General features: G+C 45.0%; 1 protein-coding gene across 1 annotated transcript in view; it reads left to right on the forward strand.

The window, feature by feature from the left end:
* The first annotated feature begins 2,587 nt into the window (after nt 1–2,587).
* The window catches only part of slc15a4 (solute carrier family 15 member 4), a 127,798-nt gene continuing 104,953 nt past the window's right edge, over nt 2,588–25,432 (forward strand). The window contains exons 1-2 of the mRNA XM_017722594.2: nt 2,588–2,786; nt 4,466–5,143. Of these exons, the coding sequence (XP_017578083.1) occupies nt 4,571–5,143 (573 nt within the window). The 5' untranslated portion in view covers nt 2,588–2,786; nt 4,466–4,570. The remainder of the gene's footprint in view (nt 2,787–4,465; nt 5,144–25,432) is intronic.

The raw sequence follows: 25,432 nt of genomic DNA on the forward strand, positions 1-25,432 counted from the left end.
CTCGGACGCGGTCACAGGAAGCAGCTAGAATCCCAGAAGTGGACAGAGATAAATATGAGGTCAGGGAAGTTTCGAGAGTTTCAGATTTGACTCTCTCCTCATTCACTCCCATTAAAATTAATGACATTCATGAACCCAATTTCAGACGGCCTGTGGTTACAGTGTGGACACTTGGCCATACGTGGATCTGACCTTCAGTGACCTCTCGGAGAAGAGCTATCTTTAAATATGTCCCATATATAGTTACAGCATGACTTTCTGAGTGAACGCTCACTACAGGCGTGGGTTTCGTCAGTTGGGGACACTATTTCTGACCTATTTTGATGGAAAATGTTGAAATTTGTCATTTTTGATAACAAATGTGCACCAACTGCGCAAGGAAACTGCAGATATTAAAAAGGTATGTGTGTATTTTTTTTTATTAAAATGCAAGACAGAGGTTTATCGACTCTAATGGTTTATTTTTTTATTAGAATGGAAAAAAAATGGGCCATAAATATTAAAATTGTGGCACGTTTTATTATTCGACACACACAAACAAAGAAAATGGAAGTCTAATGACGAGTCAGTCATGAAATAAAGTGCCACAGTTGACCTGATATTATTTCTAATTATTTAAAGGAATCTTTTAAAATGATTGAAGTGTTAATAAATTGTTGACATGTAAACAAAGAGAGAGTAGTTTGATGTGAAATGCTCTATTTTACCACCATCAACATTACATATAAAACTCAGAAGGCACACATAGGTTCACTGGTAGTTTTGGATGGTAAATAAAATGGCCATGTTTGTGTTGTAGTCATGGCGATCTCTGGTTCCTATCATCACCACTGTAAAGACGTCTGAGCAGCGGTTAAAGTAGAGACACCCAAGGTCAAATATCACTCCAGTAAAAGTAGAAGTTCCTCCCTTTAGACCTCCACTTGAGGTGCGAAAACAGTGGAAAATGTGAAAAATAAGATACTTCTTTGGGGACTATTGTGCCTCACAATACTTACTCATCAGTATTGGTCTTACTCATCAGCCTGTCTATTCATAACCATTTAATGCACAAACTTTCTGCGAGGGAGCTTTTAGAGGAGGACGTCTGGTTCCTGTCACCACCACTATGAACAACTCTGACTCAGTAAGTTCCTCTAGAACAGGGCACTTTGCACCAAACCACTCTCAATGACTCTGTTCACACGTGAAGGATTTAATTATGTAACATTTTTGAAAAAACTTTCTCTTTAAGTTTGCTTGCTGCCCCATTTTAGAAAATGAAAACTATTGTTTTGATGTCTAGCTTTGCTGAGACTGAGCCAGTCTGATGGACCAAAGAATGGCCACTTGGAGTAGCAGGGGTTAAATAAGATCTAACCTGGGCTATTTTTACTCTTAACTTCCTCAGGCCTAACCAGCATGACTTAGAATGACTTGCCCTATAATTAATGGTGTTATCATCAATGTATTGAACATGAACTATCTTTAGATGATACAGTGAGATAAAACAGTATCCACCACCCAGATATAACGTGGTTGGTGTAGTGTAGTGGGTTACGTCTATGCTGTAGACTGGGGTTCAATCCCCACCTGGGCAAGCCCCCTACACTACATCAATAAGAGTCCTTGGGCAAGACTCCTAACACCACCTTCGCCTACCTGTACAAAAATGCTCAAATTGTAAGTTGCTCTGGATAAGAGCGTCTGTCAAATGCCGTAAATAAATATATAATGCTCTGCAGTGGTCCTGACCACTGAAGAGCAGAGTGATAGGGGGCTGATGAACCAGATGGACTACAGTCTGTAACTATAGACCTACAAACTGGGTGATAAGGGCAACGATTGTGGGAACAAGGTGATGTCATAGCTGATGTATAATGCACCACCACTATGCACAGTTAACTAAGATATGGTACAATATATAAAAGCACTGAAAAACAGAAAAACACAGTAAAGAACACAGCGATGACACTTGACTGAGGCAGGCCGAGTCAGGCATTGAGTGAGTCAGTAAGCAATGCCACCTAAACCCCACCATATACTGCGAAAGAGTGCACATCTCAATATTACGCACACAGATGTCAGTATCCCTCACATTAAAACTAGCCTGATCTTGTGTTTAATCATAACTTCCTCTCTTCTAACCCGCATTACTCATAAGTCATCTGCCCAGCTTTGTCAAATGACTGCTATGACACCCCAGGAAGAAGAGGAGAGAAAACGTTTGATCGACAGCCGCGCTAGCCAATAGACGTCTGCCATTTCTGAGCGTTAACCAATCAAACGCGAGCTTTTCGCTCCGTCGACTCACTCGTAAGCTTGTGGACGTTAATAAAAGCACGTTTCATGTACAAAAATAAGGCATAACCGTGTGACACTTAGAGGCGTAAATTTTTAGGTTTTTTACTGTTTTACTGACTAAAAACGCCTGTTGGTTTTTTTGCGAGCTCGCTCGCTTTCAGTGTTTTTTTAACCACCTGTTTTCCGACAAATCCCGCCTATTTTGTTATGATTGACACAAAGTTTGTCCAATCAAAGTGCAGAACGTGATTTACAACCGTCCAATCCAAGCGGGCTTTTGTCGGAATAGGGGTGGGCAGAGCTAACCCCGTGTTTCTCGGCGCTTTGCCGTGCTCCTCGGGCTTCTCTAGGTCTCCTGCTTCTTAGAGAACTTAGCAGCTTAATTTCCAAAACTTAAAACAAGAGAAACGTCCCTTAAAATGTCGAGGAAGGTGGTGGTCGACGTTAGAAGCGGTCAGGTAGCCGGCTAACCTGTCAAACCCGACTCAGCTGAGTGTCTTAAGGTATGTTTACGTTTTGTTTATAACTAACTCGAGGCTGTTTACTGTTTACTTCTAGGAAAACAAGTGGGAATGAGTGTAGATATGATTTCAACACGTCACCAGCTGGAGCTCACACAGCTGAACGGTATTCCTTCCAGTCAGCACGCAAACAGAAATGGGATATAAGGCAATATATGGGTTTCAAATATATGACATATATAAGGACATATGATTTCCCTCATACCTTATATACAGCATATATCTGCCACATGTGGACAGGTGATATTATATGCCAGATTGTCCATTTTCAAATATATATATCAAATCCATATATATTAACATGTGCAAACACATGAAATCACCTCATCACATGTTTTACTATACGTGTAATAAACGCTATTAATATATGCATGGCATATATCACCTGTATATACTGGCTTCATGTTATATTACATTACGTTTATGTACGTCTTGATATGTGTTTCTTCTACTTCCTAATGCAGAAAAAAATGAGTTTAACAGCCACAACTAAACTCTAAAACCATACGCACTGTAAGCTACGCCAATAACGTGAAATAAATGAAAATTGTTTCATATTTAAGGACAAATGGATAAACTATCAACACCTAGGCCTATAACAGTACTGGGGTCTATGCAGATCATATATGTATGATTCATATGTTGTGCATATAAGATGAATATTTGACACATTATAATGTGTCAAATATGTATGCAGCGTGTATGGACTTGATGAAACCGAGACTGAAACCTCAAATGTTCAAATGTCTGCGATGCAAAAAGATGGCACCCCCCCCTCCCCGCCCCCAGCTCCACCACATTCAGCTGCCACCTGTTGAGCTCCAGTTATGTTAGTTTATGTGAAGTTACGTTAATCTACCATGGCTTTTAGTGTTCTTCCCTTTTGTCTCCCAAATGGTTGGTCATTTAGAGCCGTTATACCCCTAACATACATATATTTCACAATATCTACCCATCCCTTTATGCTACATCTACGCAATTGGCCATACATCAGACTTCCGTATGGGGTGGTTGGCTGGCTGTCTAGCCCAGGGGTTGCGGATCTTGTACTGCCCAGGCTCTCGCCCAGCTAGTGGCTAAAGAAAAGACAAAAAGAGAGATTTAACATCGATCATTTGGAGATGAATGGACTTATTGGCATTTATAGTCACTCCAGCTGGTTTCCTGATACGATTAATCTGCAACGAGAAACTGTCAAACACTAAAAAGCCGTGAAGCTGAGATCACCTTCGAATTTGCCAGCTTCTTTTTCGAATTTTCCCGTTCTGCCTTAAATGGAGCAGCAGTTACATTCTGGCGCCTCAGGCACCATTTGAGGCAGAACGAGAGGATTAGAACAAGAAGCTGGCGAATGAGAAACGACTTCAGCCTCATAATAAGTCAAACAATAATGGTAAAATTGACATAAAATATTGTGGCGCCCAAGTTCATTTGATTTCTGTCGAAAGGACAAAATGGTCCTTCTGAGCGTTTGGGTTGCCAAGCCCTGTACTAGTCTGACTATTGTTGAATGATTCCTGTAAAGCCATTGCACTCTTGCCATTTACTAGGAGTGTAGAGGTTTTGTTGGAAATAAAATATAAATATTAGCAGTTAACGTATGTCACAAGCTTCACGAGCCCATAGTGATTGTTTACATAACTGTTAACGTTTCTTTCAAGGTTCTGCCTCCATACTGGAGAATTCTTGGGATCAGCTTCCACAGACGATACTGAAGATACCTACTGGGCTGCAGAGACGCCGCTTTTAGGAGTCTTCCTCAGACCATGGCGAACCGGGACGTAACCGAGAACACTCCTCTCTTGGGCAGTTCACTGAATCTTGCCAGGCCGGAGTCCATCTTCAAAGGCAGGGGGCTGGCATGTGCCGCCATTCTTTTGGCGGAGTCTCTGGAGCGAATGGCCTTCTATGGCGTCACCTCCAACCTTGTGCTTTTCCTGAACAGTAGCCCGTTCTACTGGGAGGCCACCCTGGCCAGCCAGGCTCCTCTGATCTTCATGGGTGTCACTTACTTGGTGTCGCCATTTGGCGGCTGGCTGGCGGACGCGTGCCTCGGCAAGTTCTGGACCATAGCTTGCAGCTTGGTCCTGTATTTGGCTGGGATGCTGCTCTTCCCTTTCGTGGCCAACGACAAGTCCAGGGTTGGCCTGTGTGGGCAGGAGATGGCCTTTCCTGTCCAGCCAGTCGATTGCTTCAATATGAACGGGACCCTTCCTCCTAACGTGACTTGCCTCCCCAGGAGCCCTTACTGTGGAACTATAATCTACAGTGGCCTGGTGTTGGTGGCTTTGGGAGTCGGGGCAGTGAAGTCCAACATCACTCCCTTTGGAGCGGACCAGGTAATGACTAGCCTTGCATTCTAGATGATGGCCCAATCCCATTTCACCACTTTCCCTTACCACTGAGCCCTTAGCCCTCCGCTTTGTGCCTTCATGTTAGGGAGAGGTGTCCTGATTCTTGTGAGATAGAGGTGTAGGATGAAGGGTTAGGACTACGTGGCCCTCCAAACCGAGGTTTTTCAGAGGCACTAAATTCCTATCCCACCTTAAATGGTGCAGCATTTTTGATCCCTGAGGGATGCAACTGCTGCTCCGTTTAAGGTGGAACGGGAAAATTCCAGCAAGAATCTGGAGAATATCTGACTTCAGCTTTATATCACTGAAGAATTAGGGGTGGGTGATAATAAATAATTGCCCCCCTCTTTGAAGGCATATTTTTCCCTAAATGTAACTAAAGCCCAGCAGTGAGGAGCTGAACATTCCCCTCCTCTGCTGTCCCTGCAGACGGGCCGGGTCGCCTACAGAGCAGCACTTGCAGCTGTTAATGAAGTGATGCTCTTTTTATTTGAGGGGCCCATTTCAGGGGGAAGATTTCAACCAGTACAACTTGTAAAATTGTAAGGGGCAAGGAGACACTTGAAAACAAGGGGTGGGGGGTAGAAATGGAAGAAGAAATGGAATTGGACTAATATGGGGGCTTTAAGGAGCCTCAACTCACTGCACACTGTTTTAGATGCAACAAAGAAATGAACCAGTCACGCATTTGGTGGTTTAATCAATTAAAAAAACCAAACATTTAAATAAATATAAAACTGCTAGTGTATGTGTAGTGTATGTAGTGTATGTCTTAGCTAAAGCTAATGCCTCCCACTACAGGAGTTTGTTTTGAGAATCAGGCTTTTGTATTGGAGGCAGTTATATATTCCATTGGAACCTGTGGGATTCTGCTGTATTTAGCTCCTTGTGTCAGACGCTGGCTCTTTTGATGGTTTGGTTAACGTATCAAACAATAAAAAAAAACCCAAAACATTTAAAACAAAAAAATAGCGCTGTATGACTGATACGGCCTTCTTCTCGGAGCACCATTTACCACCTTTCATGGAGCCCACTGGTCAAGACTAGGCGTCTAATCATGGTAAAGGGGCAAAGATACTGTGGACACACCCCTGCTCAAATTACTGGGCTTTTTATTTATTTTTATAAATCCTAGAACTTGTGATTTTTTGGGCTTATTTTGTTATTAAAAATCAAATGAAAACTTGAAAATATGTGTATGTCACACCTCTATCAGTTACCCCTCTGTTCAGGTCCAGAGTTAAAGTGTCACTCTGGTCAAATTGGAAGGAGATGGAAAACCATCACTGTAACGTCCACTGTAAACATGCCTAGTTACGTCCTACAGCTTCACCACAGTAGTGTTGAGAGTGAGATTTTCAGGTTTAAAGGTTATATATATGATATTTTAAACATTCACATAGCAACATACAACTCATTCCAATGTAAAGACATAGTGGAGTAACAGCGTGATGAGAAGAGAACGAAGGCTGCACGTTTTAAGGTAGAACTGGAAAATTAGAAGCTGAGGCGCCTGAATGTAATCTATTTGCTACACCTTTTAAGGTGGAATGGGAAAATTCACACAAGAAGCTGGTGAAAGAGAAGCTTCATTGAGTTGAAATGCATGAAAACGGATGAGGAGGCCGCTCCTGCTTGACAGGTGGCCAGCATTAACTTATGTTTGCTGTTTCACGGAACCAGTAGCTCAGTATTGCTTTGTTGTGCTTGGTAATGATTGTAGCAACAGTTTGCTAACCTTCAACGCAGCTAACGTTAGTTACACTACTTGCTGTGTCATGTTCGCTCTAATGTTGCATCATGGTATTTCTACAGCATTTAAGATGAGTTTTATGGCCACGAAGATCTAAAAAGCATGTTAGTCTGTTTGTTGTTTTGCTGTTGAGCTCAAATCTGAACAGTCATTCTCCAGAATCGTATAGTGTGCCTTTAAAGACTAGGAAAGCCCCCTTCTAGTGATGTATCGTGAAGGTGGGAGGGGCTTTTGAAGACCTACAAGCAACTTTAAGGGTGAAAAAAGCTGTTTAAAATAGCTAGCTGGCAAACGAAGAGGGAAGCCAGGTCCCTAACATCACTGCTAGGAAGCTGAATATGTATTAGTAACCTCATCATTGGCTGGTCTAGCGGTCAGGATTGCTTAATCGCGGTAATGCATGCTGGGTATTGTAGTAAAAAAACCATGATGGTCAAAAAGGATGCAAAATCATGAATTCTGTCAAGCTGTTGATGCTGCGCTACAGACAAACAGACGAATAGTGTATCAAATGCTGGTTTTAGGCCAGAATTCCTCTCTAAATTTCCTCGTCACCAGGCATCCTTGCAGGACTGCTGCACTGAGTTTAGGTAATGACTAGACAAATGGCCTCTGTAAGCTGAGGGATGGAGGGAGATAGTAGACCTGCTAGCCAATTTGCAGCCTCCTGATTCCCTGCAAGCACTTATTATCTCTGCTCAGAGATTTGAAATGACTTTACAGTCCCAAGACAATGTAGAGTTATCACATTACCACATTACCACATTGCTTTATCTGCTCTGCCTTTGGGAATAGACAAGAAATTGGCTTTGTGTCCTGCTGCACACAAGGGCTTCTGGACTTTACTTGTGTTTACACATTACTTGCTTGTTTTAAAATGTGTTCAAGTGTCTTAATAGTATGTTTTATATAGAAAAGATTCTTATTATGATGCTAGTCTTCATAATGCTTGTGTTGCAGCGCCTGTAGTATGCAAATGGGCTCTGTAACCAACACGGGTGGTCAATATGACAGAAAACATAGCGTCATAATACTTTTCATTTTTAAGATGCACAATATGGGCATGAAATGGGATGTTTCCATAAAGCTGTTAGATATGACGATAATATGAGAAGCGATAAATCACCACATTACTGTTAAAATAACATGTTTCTGGCTGGATGTACCTCAAGTGCGGGCTTTTTTGGGGACGTGTAAACAGTAAACTCGTCTTAGTCCCATCACAAAAGCGCCATTTAAGTTTGTTTTTTGATCCCACAACCGGGGAAATTCCACCTCCGCATTTAACCCATCCGTGAAGTGAAACACCACATACACACTAGTGAACACACACACTAGGGGGCAGTGAGCACACTTGCCCGGAGCGGTGGGCAGCCCTATCCACGGCGCCCGGGGAGCAGTTGGGGGTTAGGTGTCTTGCTCAAGGACACCTCAGTCATGGACTGCCGGCTCTGGGGATCAAACCGGCAACCTTCCGGTCACAGGGCCAGATCCCTAACCTCCAGCCCACAACTGCCCCTAATATATATATAATAATATATATTTATTTACTATTCTGTGAAATAAAAAAGAAATGAGATACTAAAAAAAAACTACTTGCATCGGAACTGCAAGCACATTTTTGTGCACTGAAAGGCTGCGAACCAGGAGCATCAGCTCAGCAGCTTTTTCTGTAAAGGCTACAAAACCAAATGAGTAAATGTTTATTTATTTTTATCTAGGTAAACAACAACAAATGCATATTCTTGTTTGATTTTATTCTTTGTTTAGGTGTTAAATATTCATTGGACGTGCTGATATGTAGTTAGAATAAGATTAAAATAAGGCCTAATAATGAAATATTGGACAAAATTAAATAAATGATGTCGTTACTTCCACCAAAAATTCAAGTACATCGACTTTTTTGAGGTTTCTGTATGTCGTTTGAGCTGTTAGGTGGGAATTTCATGATGAGTGGGCGAATAGAAACGCTCTGGTATCTCTTTTCATGAACTTGCATTAAAGTACAGGATGGTTTTGCCCTCTCCTGTAACGTTGCCATTTTTATTTGGACACTGGCGAAATGCTGTGCTAGAATCTAAGACGCAGCTGGTTCCAGTCAAAGCCCATGCTGGTTTGTCCTCATCCTCAGGGCTTGCTTTCCCGGTGCTTCTGAAAGTGTGTCATTGCTCTGGGAAGTTTACAGTGCCGGGGAACCCTGACCTGCTGATGCTCATGTTAATCTGTGACTGGTAAAGCCTGTAAACAGGTGAACTGACCCTCCGCACTCGTTCACTCGCTTTCTCCACTGTAGCTGACCTCAGCTGAAGATCTTCTTAGTCGTCTGCAGTGGTACAGCAGTTACATTCTGATGATCTTTCTCTGATGCTTTGTTACCCCCTTTTACCCTGTTCTTCAGTGGTCAGGACCTCCACGGACCCTCAAAGAGCAGGTACTATTTGGGTGGTGGATCATTCTCAGCACTGCAGTAACACTGACGTGGTGGTGGTGTTAGTGTGTGTTGTGCTGGTACGAGTGGATCAGACACAGCAGTGCTGCTGTGTCCACTCACTGTCCACTCTATTAGACACTCCAACCTTCTCTACAACTTGTAGATGTAAAGTCAGAGGCGACAGCTCATCTGCTGCTGCACAGTTTGTGTTGGTCATCCTCTAGTCCTTCATCAGTGGTGACGGGACGCTGTCAGCTGGATATTTTTGGTTCTCAGTCCAGCAGCGACACTGAGGTGTTTAAAAACTCCAGGGTCCATGGGGGTCCTGACCACTGAAGAACAGGGTAACAGAGTATCAGAGAAACAGATGGACTACAGTCTGTAACTGTAGAACTACAGAGTGCAGCTATACAGTAAGTGGAGCTGATAAACTGGACAATGAGAGTAGAAACGAGGAGGTGGTCATGATGTTATGCCTGGTGGGTGTATGTTGTTTTTCATCTTTTGACATGATTTGAAAAAGGCAATTGCCCTTTGTGTTGTGTCAAAATGTCATGATGAGCGGACCAACAGAAATGGTCCAGAATCAGGGGGGGGGGGTGTTTCTCCATTTAATTCCATTAAAGGTTAGGAATGTTTTTCCTTTTTCTGTAAAGTTATTTTGGAGATTCGGACAACACTGTCCGTCTGTCTGTCCGTCTGTCTGTACGTCTGTCCAACTGTCTGTCTCTAGACTCACTAACTACAGACTGATCCAGTTTTGCAGAAATATATACCAACATTGATATTTTAAGTAAATACACAAATGAAGAATTACAGCTGTGTCTGCGTCTCGGGGCACTTCAGAGTCATGAGTGGACTAAATCATGCTTTTCTGTGTCTATATGTGAGCATGTGAAATGAACTCGGACCCCTCTAAAAGACCCCGATCACCTCTTGAGGTGGTCTCAGCACGGTTCATTTGTGGGTTGTTTAGTGGTCTGGTTGATTTGTGCACTGTGAAGACCAAACGGTCCCAGTGTTGTTTTGCTTCATGGTAAAAAGACCTCGAGTCTTACTGTACATAAACCGCTCCGGTCTTCCACCACTGTAGTGGACAAAAACAGACCAATGGTCATGTGAAAGGTGACAAGACCAAAAAGCCTTTAAAGGCCGATACAAATGACAGTTAAACCATCCAAATAGAAATCACTGTAAAGCAGAATTGAGGTTATTGCTTTAATTGAACAGTCACTAAAATAATATGCAGTACAACGCATGCAGTGGTCAGTACAAAAGTCATGTGGATCAAAAATAAACCCAAGAACTCCGGACGTCTGAGTCGTGGTGTTGTGAGGAATAAGTGGTCAGAGATGTCACCAGCGCTAAAGAGAACCAAGTCCCCTATAAACGCAAAAAGCACTGAGGTCACTTGCAGCTGCTTCCCTTTCAGGTTCACATTTACAGAACTGAGTTTGGTTCGTTTAAAAATAGCTGTTTGTTAAAAAGTCTTAGTCACCTGAGAACGCTGTGGCTGATTTGTTCACTCTGAGTGGTCAGCCCTTCTGTCCACTATTTCTTTTTGTTTAAAACGGTCGTTCCACACTCGTTCTAGCTTTCCCCTACAGTATTTCGCTGCTTAGTGACCAGTCTGCACAGTTAAAGTGTATAATTCCCTCTAAATCTGTGCAGAGCTGTTGTCAGTTTGCGTGAGAGTGTACACGTTTTTATAATACTCCCCCCCCCGTTCAGCTGTAAGCTGGGGCCTGGACTCATTTGAGGCCTGGTCTCAGACACATTTCCCCTGTTAGTGTTACTCAGACAAAAACTGTCCATTCAAAATAATGCAAAAGCCTCAAGTGCCTCCCCCCCAACCCCCTTCAAATACCTTTTCCCCCTAAAGCCGTTGTGTAACATGTGGAAGGAGAACAGTGAAAAGTGAGCTCAGTCCACTTTCACTTCATATACTCAGTGACGCGGCACATACCGCAGATTTCTGAGGTACTTTGGCTCAGATTTAGAACTGCAGGCAGAAAACACCTCCAGTCACAAGACTAAAACATGTGTGGCCTTTATTTGTTACTTCACTGCAGCACAATCACTGCCAGTGCCAGTAAACTAGCGTGTTACCAGTGTTAAAAGGATGGACCAAAGCAGATAAAATTGCTGTAAATTTGGTATCATTTCAAAATTAGCCAGGGACTGATGATGAACTTGGCAAATTTAATTTAATTGAGGTTAATATCTCGCTGCTGTTGGAGGGAAACCTTGTATCTCTTTTCTGTCATTTTTCAGTTTTTGACATACTTTGAAAATACCTGTTGATCTTTACATTGTGTGAAAATTAAATGATGACGTTTGTTTAGTTGATGTTAGTTAATGACGCCTTTAGAGGGCGGCGGTGAGTGACGTTTGTTTATTTGATGTTAGTTGATGACGCCTTTAGAGGGCGGCGGTGAGTGACGTTTGTTTATTTGATGTTAGTTGATGACGCCTTTAGAGGGCGGCGGTGAGTAACGCTTGTTTATTTGATGTTAGTTGATGACGCCTTTAGAGGGCGGCGGTGAGTGACACATGTTTATTTGATGTTAGTTGATGACGCCTTTAGAGGGCGGCGGTGAGTGACGTTTGTTTATTTGATGTTAGTTGATGACGCCTTTAGAGGGCGGCGGTGAGTGACGTTTGTTTATTTGATGTTAGTTGATGACGCCTTTAGAGGGCGGCGGTGAGTGACGCTTGTTTATTTGATGTTAGTCGATGACGCCTTTAGAGGGCGGCGGTGAGTGACGTTTGTTTAGTTGATGTTAGTCGATGACGCCTTTAGAGGGCGGCGGTGAGTGACGCTTGTTTATTTGATGTTAGTTGATGACGCCTTTAGAGGGCGGCGGTGAGTGACGTTTGTTTATTTGATGTTAGTTGATGACGCCTTTAGAGGGCGGCGGTGAGTGACGCTTGTTTATTTGATGTTAGTTGATGACGCCTTTAGAGGGCGGCGGTGAGTGACGCTTGTTTATTTGATGTTAGTTGATGACGCCTTTAGAGGGCGGCGGTGAGTGACGCTTGTTTATTTGATGTTAGTTGATGACGCCTTTAGAGGGCGGCGGTGAGTGACGCTTGTTTATTTGATGTTAGTTGATGACGTCTTTAGAGGGCGGCGGTGAGTGACGTTTGTTTATTTGATGTTAGTTGATGACGCCTTTAGAGGGCGGCGGTGAGTGACGCTTGTTTATTTGATGTTAGTTGATGACGCCTTTAGAGGGCGGCGGTGAGTGACGTTTGTTTATTTGATGTTAGTTGATGACGCCTTTAGAGGGCGGCGGTGAGAGACGTTTGTTTATTTGATGTTAGTTGATGACGCCTTTAGTGGGCGGCGGTGAGTGTCGTTTGTTTATTTGATGTTAGTTGATGACGCCTTTAGAGGGCGGCGGTGAGTGACGTTTGTTTATTTGATGTTAGTTGATGACGCCTTTAGAGGGCGGCGGTGAGTGACGCTTGTTTATTTGATGTTAGTTGATGACGCCTTTAGAGGGCGGCGGTGAGCGACGTTTGTTTATTTGATGTTAGTTGATGACGCCTTTAGAGGGCGGCGGTGAGTGACGCTTGTTTATTTGATGTTAGTTGATGACGCCTTTAGAGGGCGGCGGTGAGTGACGCTTGTTTATTTGATGTTAGTTGATGACGCCTTTAGAGGGCGGCGGTGAGTGACGCTTGTTTATTTGATGTTAGTTGATGACGCCTTTAGAGGGCGGCGGTGAGTGACGCTTGTTTATTTGATGTTAGTTGATGATGCCTTTAGAGGGCGGCGGTGAGCGACGTTTGTTTATTTGATGTTAGTTGATGACGCCTTTAGAGGGCGGCGGTGAGTGACGTTTGTTTATTTGATGTTAGTCGATGACGCCTTTAGAGGGCGGCGGTGAGTGACGTTTGTTTTTTTGATGTTAGTCGATGACGCCTTTAGAGGGCGGCGGTGAGTGACGCTTGTTTATTTGATGTTAGTTGATGACGCCTTTAGAGGGCGGCGGTGAGTGACGTTTGTTTATTTGATGTTAGTTGATGACGCCTTTAGAGGGCGGTGGTGAGTGACGCTTGTTTATTTGATGTTAGTTGATGACGCCTTTAGAGGGCGGCGGTGAGTGACGCTTGTTTATTTGATGTTAGTTGATGACGCCTTTAGAGGGCGGCGGTGAGTGACGCTTGTTTATTTGATGTTAGTTGATGACGTCTTTAGAGGGCGGCGGTGAGCGACGTTTGTTTATTTGATGTTAGTTGATGACGCCTTTAGAGGGCGGCGGTGAGCGACGTTTGTTTATTTGATGTTAGTTGATGACGCCTTTAGAGGGCGGCGGTGAGCGACGTTTGTTTATTTGATGTTAGTTGATGACGTCTTTAGAGGGCGGCGGTGAGTGACGCTTGTTTATTTGATGTTAGTTGATGACGCCTTTAGAGGGCGGCGGTGAGTGACGCTTGTTTATTTGATGTTAGTTGATGACGCCTTTAGAGGGCGGCGGTGAGTGACGCTTGTTTATTTGATGTTAGTTGATGACGCCTTTAGAGGGCGGCGGTGAGTGACGCTTGTTTATTTGATGTTAGTTGATGATGCCTTTAGAGGGCGGCGGTGAGCGACGTTTGTTTATTTGATGTTAGTTGATGACGCCTTTAGAGGGCGGCGGTGAGTGACGTTTGTTTATTTGATGTTAGTCGATGACGCCTTTAGAGGGCGGTGAGTGACGTTTGTTTTTTTGATGTTAGTCGATGACGCCTTTAGAGGGCGGCGGTGAGTGACGCTTGTTTATTTGATGTTAGTTGATGACGCCTTTAGAGGGCGGCGGTGAGTGACGTTTGTTTATTTGATGTTAGTTGATGACGCCTTTAGAGGGCGGTGGTGAGTGACGCTTGTTTATTTGATGTTAGTTGATGACGCCTTTAGAGGGCGGCGGTGAGTGACGCTTGTTTATTTGATGTTAGTTGATGACGCCTTTAGAGGGCGGCGGTGAGTGACGCTTGTTTATTTGATGTTAGTTGATGACGTCTTTAGAGGGCGGCGGTGAGCGACGTTTGTTTATTTGATGTTAGTTGATGACGCCTTTAGAGGGCGGCGGTGAGCGACGTTTGTTTATTTGATGTTAGTTGATGACGCCTTTAGAGGGCGGCGGTGAGCGACGTTTGTTTATTTGATGTTAGTTGATGACGCCTTTAGAGGGCGGCGGTGAGCGACGTTTGTTTATTTGATGTTAGTTGATGACGTCTTTAGAGGGCGGCGGTGAGTGACGTTTGTTTATTTGATGTTAGTTGATGACGTCTTTAGAGGGCGGCGGTGAGTGACGTTTGTTTATTTGATGTTAGTTGATGACGCCTTTAGAGGGCGGCGGTGAGTGACGTTTGTTTATTTGATGTTAGTTGATGACGTCTTTAGAGGGCGGCGGTGAGTGACGTTTGTTTATTTGATGTTAGTTGATGACGTCTTTAGAGGGCGGCGGTGAGTGACGTTTGTTTATTTGATGTTAGTTGATGACGCCTTTAGAGGGCGGCGGTGAGCGACGTTTGTTTATTTGATGTTAGTTGATGACGCCTTTAGAGGGCGGCGGTGAGTGACGTTTGTTTATTTGATGTTAGTTGATGATGCCTTTAGAGGGCGGCGGTGAGCGACGTTTGTTTATTTGATGTTAGTTGATGACGCCTTTAGAGGGCGGCGGTGAGTGACGTTTGTTTATTTGATGTTAGTCGATGACGCCTTTAGAGGGCGGCGGTGAGTGACGTTTGTTTTTTTGATGTTAGTCGATGACGCCTTTAGAGGGCGGCGGTGAGTGACGCTTGTTTATTTGATGTTAGTTGATGACGCCTTTAGAGGGCGGCGGTGAGTGACGCTTGTTTATTTGATGTTAGTTGATGACGCCTTTAGAGGGCGGCGGTGAGTGACGTTTGTTTATTTGATGTTAGTTGATGACGCCTTTAGAGGGCGGCGGTGAGTGACGTTTGTATATTTGATGTTAGTTGATGACGCCTTTAGAGGGCGGCGGTGAGTGACGCTTGTTTATTTGATGTTAGTTGATGACGCCTTTAGAGGGCGGCGGTGAGTGACGTTTGTTTATTTGATGTTAGTTGATGACGCCTTTAGAGGGCGGCGGTGAGTGGCGTTTGTTTATTTGATGTTAGTTGATGACGCCTTTAGAGGGCGGCGGTGAGTGACGCTTGTTTATTTGATGTTAGTTGATGACGCCTTTAGAGGGCGGCGGTGAGCGACGTTTGTTTATTTGATGTTAGTTGATGACGCCTTTAGAGGGCGGCGGTGAGCGACGTTTGTTTATTTGATGTTAGTTGATGACGCCTTTAGAGGGCGGCGGTGAGTGACGTTTGTTTATTTGATGTTAGTTGATGACGCCTTTAGAGGGCGGCGGTGAGTGACGTTTGTATATTTGATGTTAGTTGATGACGCCTTTAGAGGGCGGCGGTGAGTGACGTTTGTTTATTTGATGTTAGTTGATGACGTCTTTAGAGGGCGGCGGTGAGTGACGTTTGTTTATTTGATGTTAGTTGATGACGTCTTTAGAGGGCGGCGGTGAGTGACGCTTGTTTATTTGATGTTAGTTGATGACGCCTTTAGAGGGCGGCGGTGAGTGACGCTTGTTTATTTGATGTTAGTTTATGACGCCTTTAGAGGGCGGCGGTGAGTGACGTTTGTTTATTTGATGTTAGTTGATGACGCCTTTAGAGGGCGGCGGTGAGTGACGCTTGTTTATTTGATGTTAGTTGATGACGCCTTTAGAGGGCGGCGGTGAGCGACGCTTGTTTATTTGATGTTAGTTGATGACGTCTTTAGAGGGCGGCGGTGAGCGACGTTTGTTTATTTGATGTTAGTTGATGACGCCTTTAGAGGGCGGCGGTGAGCGACGTTTGTTTATTTGATGTTAGTTGATGACGTCTTTAGAGGGCGGCGGTGAGTGACGTTTGTTTATTTGATGTTAGTTGATGACGTCTTTAGAGGGCGGCGGTGAGTGGCGTTTGTTTATTTGATGTTAGTTGATGACGCCTTTAGAGGGCGGCGGTGAGTGACGCTTGTTTATTTGATGTTAGTTGATGACGCCTTTAGAGGGCGGCGGTGAGTGACGCTTGTTTATTTGATGTTAGTTGATGACGTCTTTAGAGGGCGGCGGTGAGTGACGTTTGTTTATTTGATGTTAGTTGATGACGCCTTTAGAGGGCGGCGGTGAGTGACGTTTGTTTATTTGATGTTAGTTGATGACGCCTTTAGAGGGCGGCGGTGAGTGACGGTTGTTTATTTGATGTTAGTTGATGACGCCTTTAGAGGGCGGCGGTGAGTGACGTTTGTTTATTTGATGTTAGTTGATGACGCCTTTAGAGGGCGGCGGTGAGTGACGTTTGTTTATTTGATGTTAGTTGATGACGCCTTTAGAGGGCGGCGGTGAGTGACGCTTGTTTATTTGATGTTAGTTGATGACGCCTTTAGAGGGCGGCGGTGAGCGACGTTTGTTTATTTGATGTTAGTTGATGACGCCTTTAGAGGGCGGCGGTGAGTGACGCTTGTTTATTTGATGTTAGTTGATGACGCCTTTAGAGGGCGGCGGTGAGTGACGCTTGTTTATTTGATGTTAGTTGATGACGCCTTTAGAGGGCGGCGGTGAGTGACGCTTGTTTATTTGATGTTAGTTTATGACGCCTTTAGAGGGCGGCGGTGAGTGACGCTTGTTTATTTGATGTTAGTTGATGATGCCTTTAGAGGGCGGCGGTGAGCGACGTTTGTTTATTTGATGTTAGTTGATGACGCCTTTAGAGGGCGGCGGTGAGTGACGTTTGTTTATTTGATGTTAGTCGATGACGCCTTTAGAGGGCGGCGGTGAGTGACGTTTGTTTTTTTGATGTTAGTCGATGACGCCTTTAGAGGGCGGCGGTGAGTGACGCTTGTTTATTTGATGTTAGTCGATGACGCCTTTAGAGGGCGGCGGTGAGTGACGTTTGTTTATTTGATGTTAGTTGATGACGCCTTTAGAGGGCGGCGGTGAGTGACGCTTGTTTATTTGATGTTAGTTGATGACGCCTTTAGAGGGCGGCGGTGAGTGACGTTTGTTTATTTGATGTTAGTTGATGACGCCTTTAGAGGGCGGCGGTGAGTGACGCTTGTTTATTTGATGTTAGTTGATGACGTCTTTAGAGGGCGGCGGTGAGCGACGTTTGTTTATTTGATGTTAGTTGATGACGCCTTTAGAGGGCGGCGGTGAGCGACGTTTGTTTATTTGATGTTAGTTGATGACGCCTTTAGAGGGCGGCGGTGAGCGACGTTTGTTTATTTGATGTTAGTTGATGACGCCTTTAGAGGGCGGCGGTGAGCGACGTTTGTTTATTTGATGTTAGTTGATGACGTCTTTAGAGGGCGGCGGTGAGTGACGTTTGTTTATTTGATGTTAGTTGATGACGTCTTTAGAGGGCGGCGGTGAGTGACGTTTGTTTATTTGATGTTAGTTGATGACGCCTTTAGAGGGCGGCGGTGAGTGACGTTTGTTTATTTGATGTTAGTTGATGACGTCTTTAGAGGGCGGCGGTGAGTGACGTTTGTTTATTTGATGTTAGTTGATGACGTCTTTAGAGGGCGGCGGTGAGTGACGTTTGTTTATTTGATGTTAGTTGATGACGCCTTTAGAGGGCGGCGGTGAGAGACGCTTGTTTATTTGATGTTAGTTGATGACGCCTTTAGAGGGCGGCGGTGAGTGACGTTTGTTTATTTGATGTTAGTTGATGACGTCTTTAGAGGGCGGCGGTGAGTGACGTTTGTTTATTTGATGTTAGTTGATGACGTCTTTAGAGGGCGGCGGTGAGTGACGTTTGTTTATTTGATGTTAGTTGATGACGCCTTTAGAGGGCGGCGGTGAGAGACGTTTGTTTATTTGATGTTAGTTGATGACGCCTTTAGAGGGCGGCGGTGAGCGACGTTTGTTTATTTGATGTTAGTTGATGACGCCTTTAGAGGGCGGCGGTGAGCGACGTTTGTTTATTTGATGTTAGTTGATGACGCCTTTAGAGGGCGGCGGTGAGTGACGTTTGTTTATTTGATGTTAGTTGATGATGCCTTTAGAGGGCGGCGGTGAGCGACGTTTGTTTATTTGATGTTAGTTGATGACGCCTTTAGAGGGCGGCGGTGAGTGACGTTTGTTTATTTGATGTTAGTCGATGACGCCTTTAGAGGGCGGCGGTGAGTGACGTTTGTTTTTTTGATGTTAGTCGATGACGCCTTTAGAGGGCGGCGGTGAGTGACGCTTGTTTATTTGATGTTAGTTGATGACGCCTTTAGAGGGCGGCGGTGAGTGACGTTTGTTTATTTGATGTTAGTTGATGACGCCTTTAGAGGGCGGCGGTGAGTGACGTTTGTTTATTTGATGTTAGTTGATGACGCCTTTAGAGGGCGGCGGTGAGTGACGTTTGTTTATTTGATGTTAGTTGATGACGCCTTTAGAGGGCGGCGGTGAGTGACGCTTGTTTATTTGATGTTAGTTGATGACGCCTTTAGAGGGCGGCGGTGAGTGACGTTTGTTTATTTGATGTTAGTTGATGACGCCTTTAGAGGGCGGCGGTGAGTGGCGTTTGTTTATTTGATGTTAGTTGATGACGCCTTTAGAGGGCGGCGGTGAGTGACGCTTGTTTATTTGATGTTAGTTGATGACGCCTTTAGAGGGCGGCGGTGAGCGACGTTTGTTTATTTGATGTTAGTTGATGACGCCTTTAGAGGGCGGCGGTGAGCGACGTTTGTTTATTTGATGTTAGTTGATGACGCCTTTAGAGGGCGGCGGTGAGTGACGTTTGTTTATTTGATGTTAGTTGATGACGCCTTTAGAGGGCGGCGGTGAGTGACGTTTGTATATTTGATGTTAGTTGATGACGCCTTTAGAGGGCGGCGGTGAGTGACGTTTGTTTATTTGATGTTAGTTGATGACGTCTTTAGAGGGCGGCGGTGAGTGACGTTTGTTTAGTTGATGTTAGTTGATGACGCCTTTAGAGGGCGGCGGTGAGTGACGCTTGTTTATTTGATGTTAGTTGATGACGCCTTTAGAGGGCTGCGGTGAGTGACGCTTGTTTATTTGATGTTAGTTGATGACGCCTTTAGAGGGCGGCGGTGAGTGACGTTTGTTTATTTGATGTTAGTTGATGACGCCTTTAGAGGGCGGCGGTGAGTGACGCTTGTTTATTTGATGTTAGTTTATGACGCCTTTAGAGGGCGGCGGTGAGTGACGTTTGTTTATTTGATGTTAGTTGATGACGCCTTTAGAGGGCGGCGGTGAGTGGCGTTTGTTTATTTGATGTTAGTTGATGACGCCTTTAGAGGGCGGCGGTGAGTGACGCTTGTTTATTTGATGTTAGTTGATGACGCCTTTAGAGGGCGGCGGTGAGTGACGTTTGTTTATTTGATGTTAGTTGATGACGCCTTTAGAGGGCGGCGGTGAGTGACGCTTGTTTATTTGATGTTAGTTGATGACGTCTTTAGAGGGCGGCGGTGAGTGACGCTTGTTTATTTGATGTTAGTTGATGACGCCTTTAGAGGGCGGCGGTGAGTGACGTTTGTTTATTTGATGTTAGTTGATGACGCCTTTAGAGGGCGGCGGTGAGTGACGCTTGTTTATTTGATGTTAGTTTATGACGCCTTTAGAGGGCGGCGGTGAGTGACGTTTGTTTATTTGATGTTAGTTGATGACGCCTTTAGAGGGCGGCGGTGAGTGACGCTTGTTTATTTGATGTTAGTTGATGACGCCTTTAGAGGGCGGCGGTGAGCGACGCTTGTTTATTTGATGTTAGTTGATGACGTCTTTAGAGGGCGGCGGTGAGCGACGTTTGTTTATTTGATGTTAGTTGATGACGCCTTTAGAGGGCGGCGGTGAGCGACGTTTGTTTATTTGATGTTAGTTGATGACGTCTTTAGAGGGCGGCGGTGAGTGACGTTTGTTTATTTGATGTTAGTTGATGACGTCTTTAGAGGGCGGCGGTGAGTGGCGTTTGTTTATTTGATGTTAGTTGATGACGCCTTTAGAGGGCGGCGGTGAGTGACGCTTGTTTATTTGATGTTAGTTGATGACGCCTTTAGAGGGCGGCGGTGAGTGACGCTTGTTTATTTGATGTTAGTTGATGACGCCTTTAGAGGGCGGCGGTGAGTGTCGTTTGTTTATTTGATGTTAGTTGATGACGCCTTTAGAGGGCGGCGGTGAGTGACGCTTGTTTATTTGATGTTAGTTGATGACGCCTTTAGAGGGCGGCGGTGAGTGACGCTTGTTTATTTGATGTTAGTTGATGACGCCTTTAGAGGGCGGCGGTGAGTGACGCTTGTTTATTTGATGTTAGTTGATGACGCCTTTAGAGGGCGGCGGTGAGTGACGCTTGTTTATTTGATGTTAGTTGATGACGCCTTTAGAGGGCGGCGGTGAGTGACGTTTGTTTATTTGATGTTAGTTGATGACGCCTTTAGAGGGCGGCGGTGAGTGACGCTTGTTTATTTGATGTTAGTTGATGACGCCTTTAGAGGGCGGCGGTGAGTGACGTTTGTTTATTTGATGTTAGTTGATGACGCCTTTAGAGGGCGGCGGTGAGCGACGTTTGTTTATTTGATGTTAGTTGATGACGCCTTTAGAGGGCGGCGGTGAGCGACGTTTGTTTATTTGATGTTAGTTGATGACGCCTTTAGAGGGCGGCGGTGAGCGACGTTTGTTTATTTGATGTTAGTTGATGACGTCTTTAGAGGGCGGCGGTGAGTGACGTTTGTTTATTTGATGTTAGTTGATGACGCCTTTAGAGGGCGGCGGTGAGTGACGTTTGTTTATTTGATGTTAGTTGATGACGTCTTTAGAGGGCGGCGGTGAGTGACGTTTGTTTATTTGATGTTAGTTGATGACGCCTTTAGAGGGCGGCGGTGAGCGACGTTTGTTTATTTGATGTTAGTTGATGACGCCTTTAGAGGGCGGCGGTGAGTGACGCTTGTTTATTTGATGTTAGTTGATGACGCCTTTAGAGGGCGGCGGTGAGTGACGTTTGTTTATTTGATGTTAGTTGATGACGTCTTTAGAGGGCGGCGGTGAGCGACGTTTGTTTATTTGATGTTAGTTGATGACGCCTTTAGAGGGCGGCGGTGAGCGACGTTTGTTTATTTGATGTTAGTTGATGACGCCTTTAGAGGGCGGCGGTGAGCGACGTTTGTTTATTTGATGTTAGTTGATGACGTCTTTAGAGGGCGGCGGTGAGTGACGCTTGTTTATTTGATGTTAGTTGATGACGCCTTTAGAGGGCGGCGGTGAGTGACGTTTGTTTATTTGATGTTAGTTGATGACGCCTTTAGAGGGCGGCGGTGAGTGACGCTTGTTTATTTGATGTTAGTTGATGACGCCTTTAGAGGGCGGCGGTGAGTGACGTTTGTTTATTTGATGTTAGTTGATGACGTCTTTAGAGGGCGGCGGTGAGTGGCGTTTGTTTATTTGATGTTAGTTGATGACGCCTTTAGAGGGCGGCGGTGAGTGACGCTTGTTTATTTGATGTTAGTTGATGACGCCTTTAGAGGGCGGCGGTGAGTGACGCTTGTTTATTTGATGTTAGTTGATGACGCCTTTAGAGGGCGGCGGTGAGTGACGTTTGTTTATTTGATGTTAGTTGATGACGCCTTTAGAGGGCGGCGGTGAGTGACGCTTGTTTATTTGATGTTAGTTGATGACGCCTTTAGAGGGCGGCGGTGAGTAACGCTTGTTTATTTGATGTTAGTTGATGACGCCTTTAGAGGGCGGCGGTGAGTGACGCTTGTTTATTTGATGTTAGTTGATGACGCCTTTAGAGGGCGGCGGTGAGTGACGTTTGTTTATTTGATGTTAGTTGATGACGCCTTTAGAGGGCGGCGGTGAGTGACGCTTGTTTATTTGATGTTAGTTGATGACGCCTTTAGAGGGCGGCGGTGAGTGACGCTTGTTTATTTGATGTTAGTTGATGACGCCTTTAGAGGGCGGCGGTGAGTGACGCTTGTTTATTTGATGTTAGTTGATGACGCCTTTAGAGGGCAGCGGTGAGCGACGTTTGTTTATTTGATGTTAGTTGATGACGCCTTTAGAGGGCGGCGGTGAGTGACGTTTGTTTATTTGATGTTAGTTGATGACGCCTTTAGAGGGCAGCGGAGAGCGACGAAAGCAATAAACTGAAAGGTAAAATGAAAATTCTCTTAAAGTAAAGGAAATGATATTTACCTCAAGCAAATCCAGTTCATCATTTTTTATTGTTGCCTCTGTTGTGGCTCTGATGTGACTCAGTGCAGGAAAATGCTGGTTCACTTATTGTGGTCACTTACCGGTCACATGGTTTGGTCGTGTGTATTGTCTGTCTCAGCTCCAGCTGTCATGAGTTCCTCAGTGGTGCCTGGAAAGTGCTGATACTGTCTTTGGCCCTGACTGTAGCTGAACCGTCTGGCTGGGGGAAAACATTAAAGTGACACCAGCCTAATTTAATGAGGTGAAATGAAAGGCAGGTGTGCAGCCGAAATATTCCGTTCCTAGAGAGGAGGGCTGATGCCAGGTTGGTGGTGCAGGGAATGGCCTGGGATGTCAGGAGGTTCTCCAGCTCAGAACTAATACTACTGAGTGTAAAAATACAGCACATTCAATATTTTTTAGCTATTTTATCAGAAACACCTACCATACAGGTGCACTTTGTAGGCCTACAATTGTAAACTGTAGCATCCCTTTCTGCACAGTTTGTCTTACCCCATATAGTCATATGCAGAAGTTTAAACAGAGTCAATTTATGTCGATTTTCTTAGTGAAAATAAGTCAACACAGTGGTTCCCAAACCAGTCCACAGGCCCTGGACCCCATACTTTTGTTCCAACCTAACTGCAACACGCAGGGCTGAAGGAAAAATGTGTCCTGGGGGGCCCTGAGGACCACTGAGTTGACACATCCTCTGCACTCGCAGAAATAAAGGTCCTAAACTGTCTCTGGTCAGTGCCCCTCTTGTCACTGGGGTGGGACCCTTAAGGGTTCATCTCAGTAGCTTTAGTCAGGGAACATCACTGAACCGTAATCCACTGAAATGATGTGTTCTAAGCTGTACTGACTCCACACACCCCGCCTCGCCTCCAGGCCTTTACTCTACTGCTCTGTTTTAAAACATTCGGTTATGAAAAGGAACAAATACCAACTTTTCACCTGGAGAAACTGATTTAAGCTCCACGATCAGACCTTAAACCCACTGCTGTAGCTTTGAGGGAACATTTACACTGTTTGCATGTTGATTAACAGAAAACGTACCTGCGCAGAACCTTTATTGCGGCAGGGGTCACTAACCCTGGTCGTGGACGCTTTCTTGCAGGTTCTAGTTCCATCCACAGTGCACCATACCTGCTCCAGCCAGTTCACCAGTTTTCCCTAGTAGGTTAAATCAAGCAAATAAACACTGATTGTGCATATGGGTAGCGCTGTTGCCTCACAGCAAGGAGGGCCTGGGTTCGATTCCCAAGCCGGGTGACCGGGGTCCTCTCTGTGTGGAGTTTGCATGTTCTCCCCGTGTCTGCGTGGGTTTCCTCCGGGTTCTCCGGTTTCCTCCCACAGTCCAAAGACATGCAGTCAGGCCAATTGGACATGCTAAATTTCCCGAGTGTGTGAGTGACTGTCTGTGTCTGTCTGTCTGCCCTGCGATGGACTGGCGACCTGTCCAGGGTGTATCCTGCCTTTCGCCCCAAGGCTGCTGGGATAGAGCTCCAGCACCCCCTGCGACCCTGACGGAGAAGTGGCTTAGACAATGGATGGATGGATGGATGGTGTTCAGAAATGTGTACTCAGTAGAGGATGTGTTCACTTTCACTGTGCCCTATTCACTATATAGTGCACTATTTTGGGGTTCCACAGTTTTATAGTGGTGTCCGAAAACAACGTAGTAGATCCAGTTCACTCAAACAATCCTATGATGCACCACAGTAAGTAGTGCACAACTGATGTACCTTGGTGGACAGGTTTTACCCGTAACACACTGCATTTTTTGGTTTGAAGCTTCTCTGAGTAGGATTTCTGAGCCCAATGTCCCCATTATCCTCTCTTCAGACCTGTTACTGATGTAAGAGAGCTCCTCTGCTGTGGGCAGTCAGACTCAGCGGTTATAGTGGACTGGTGGAATGACGTTTATAGTGTTTATGCAACATAATCTGCTGTCATACAGTAATGAGCAGACCTGCATGACATGGTGTCTGAAGTCTTTTAGTACCGTCACCAATTCTGTTCCCAGGAATAGCGTTCTACTTGGAGACCCAAGAATTCTTTTTTCATTTTTTTGATTTTTACCCAATTTAGTCGTCTTCAGTTCCACCTGCTTGTTAGGACTCCCCCAATCACACAGTGCTATCAATGCTAGGAGGGTGAAGGCAGCACAGGCTTCCTCGAGACCTGTGAAACCAGCCACCACTTCTTTTCGAACTGCTGCTCTCGCAATGTCATTGGACAGCCGAATGCGCTCGGAGGAAAGCGCCAACCACCAGATCTGTTACATCAGCTAACAGACGCCTGCGCTGAGTTGAGTGATGGGGGGAGAAGGGGGCGCCATCCTACCTGCCCAGAGAGAGCAAGGCCAGTGCTCTCTTGGACTCCCGGCCACGAACGGCTATAGCATCACCAGGGATTGAACTCGCAATCTCCTGATGATAGGGCCCCCTTTGCGATTCTGATTTTCAAGTGTAGGGCATTATGTAGGGGACCGTTTTCTGGTGGACCACTGGTGGGACCACTGGTGGACCCTTTCCACTAAGGGATGGGGTAATAGGGGTAGAGTTGTGCTGTAGTCTGTTGTTATGAGCCTACAAAGTGCACCTATATGGTGAGTGTTCCTAATAAAATGGAATGAGTTTATTGTGTTCAGACATTGTACCCCCTCTGTACCTGCATCAGCCTGAAGGTCGTGGTTCAGATGCATACATTTTAGAATGTTAGAATTGATTTTAATGGATTGATGGTAATATTCAAGGCATGCACTTTTTTACCAAATTAAAAATGTTAGGTTTTAAAATGGTAAAAATCTTCTAAACAGCTTGGTTTATTGTTTTCTCTGTATACCAAGACTCAAAAGGGGAACCCATCTTCCTCTGGTCGCCACAATAACA

Source organism: Pygocentrus nattereri, chromosome 29 (assembly GCF_015220715.1).
Source record: "Pygocentrus nattereri isolate fPygNat1 chromosome 29, fPygNat1.pri, whole genome shotgun sequence".
NCBI lineage: Eukaryota > Metazoa > Chordata > Actinopteri > Characiformes > Serrasalmidae > Pygocentrus > Pygocentrus nattereri.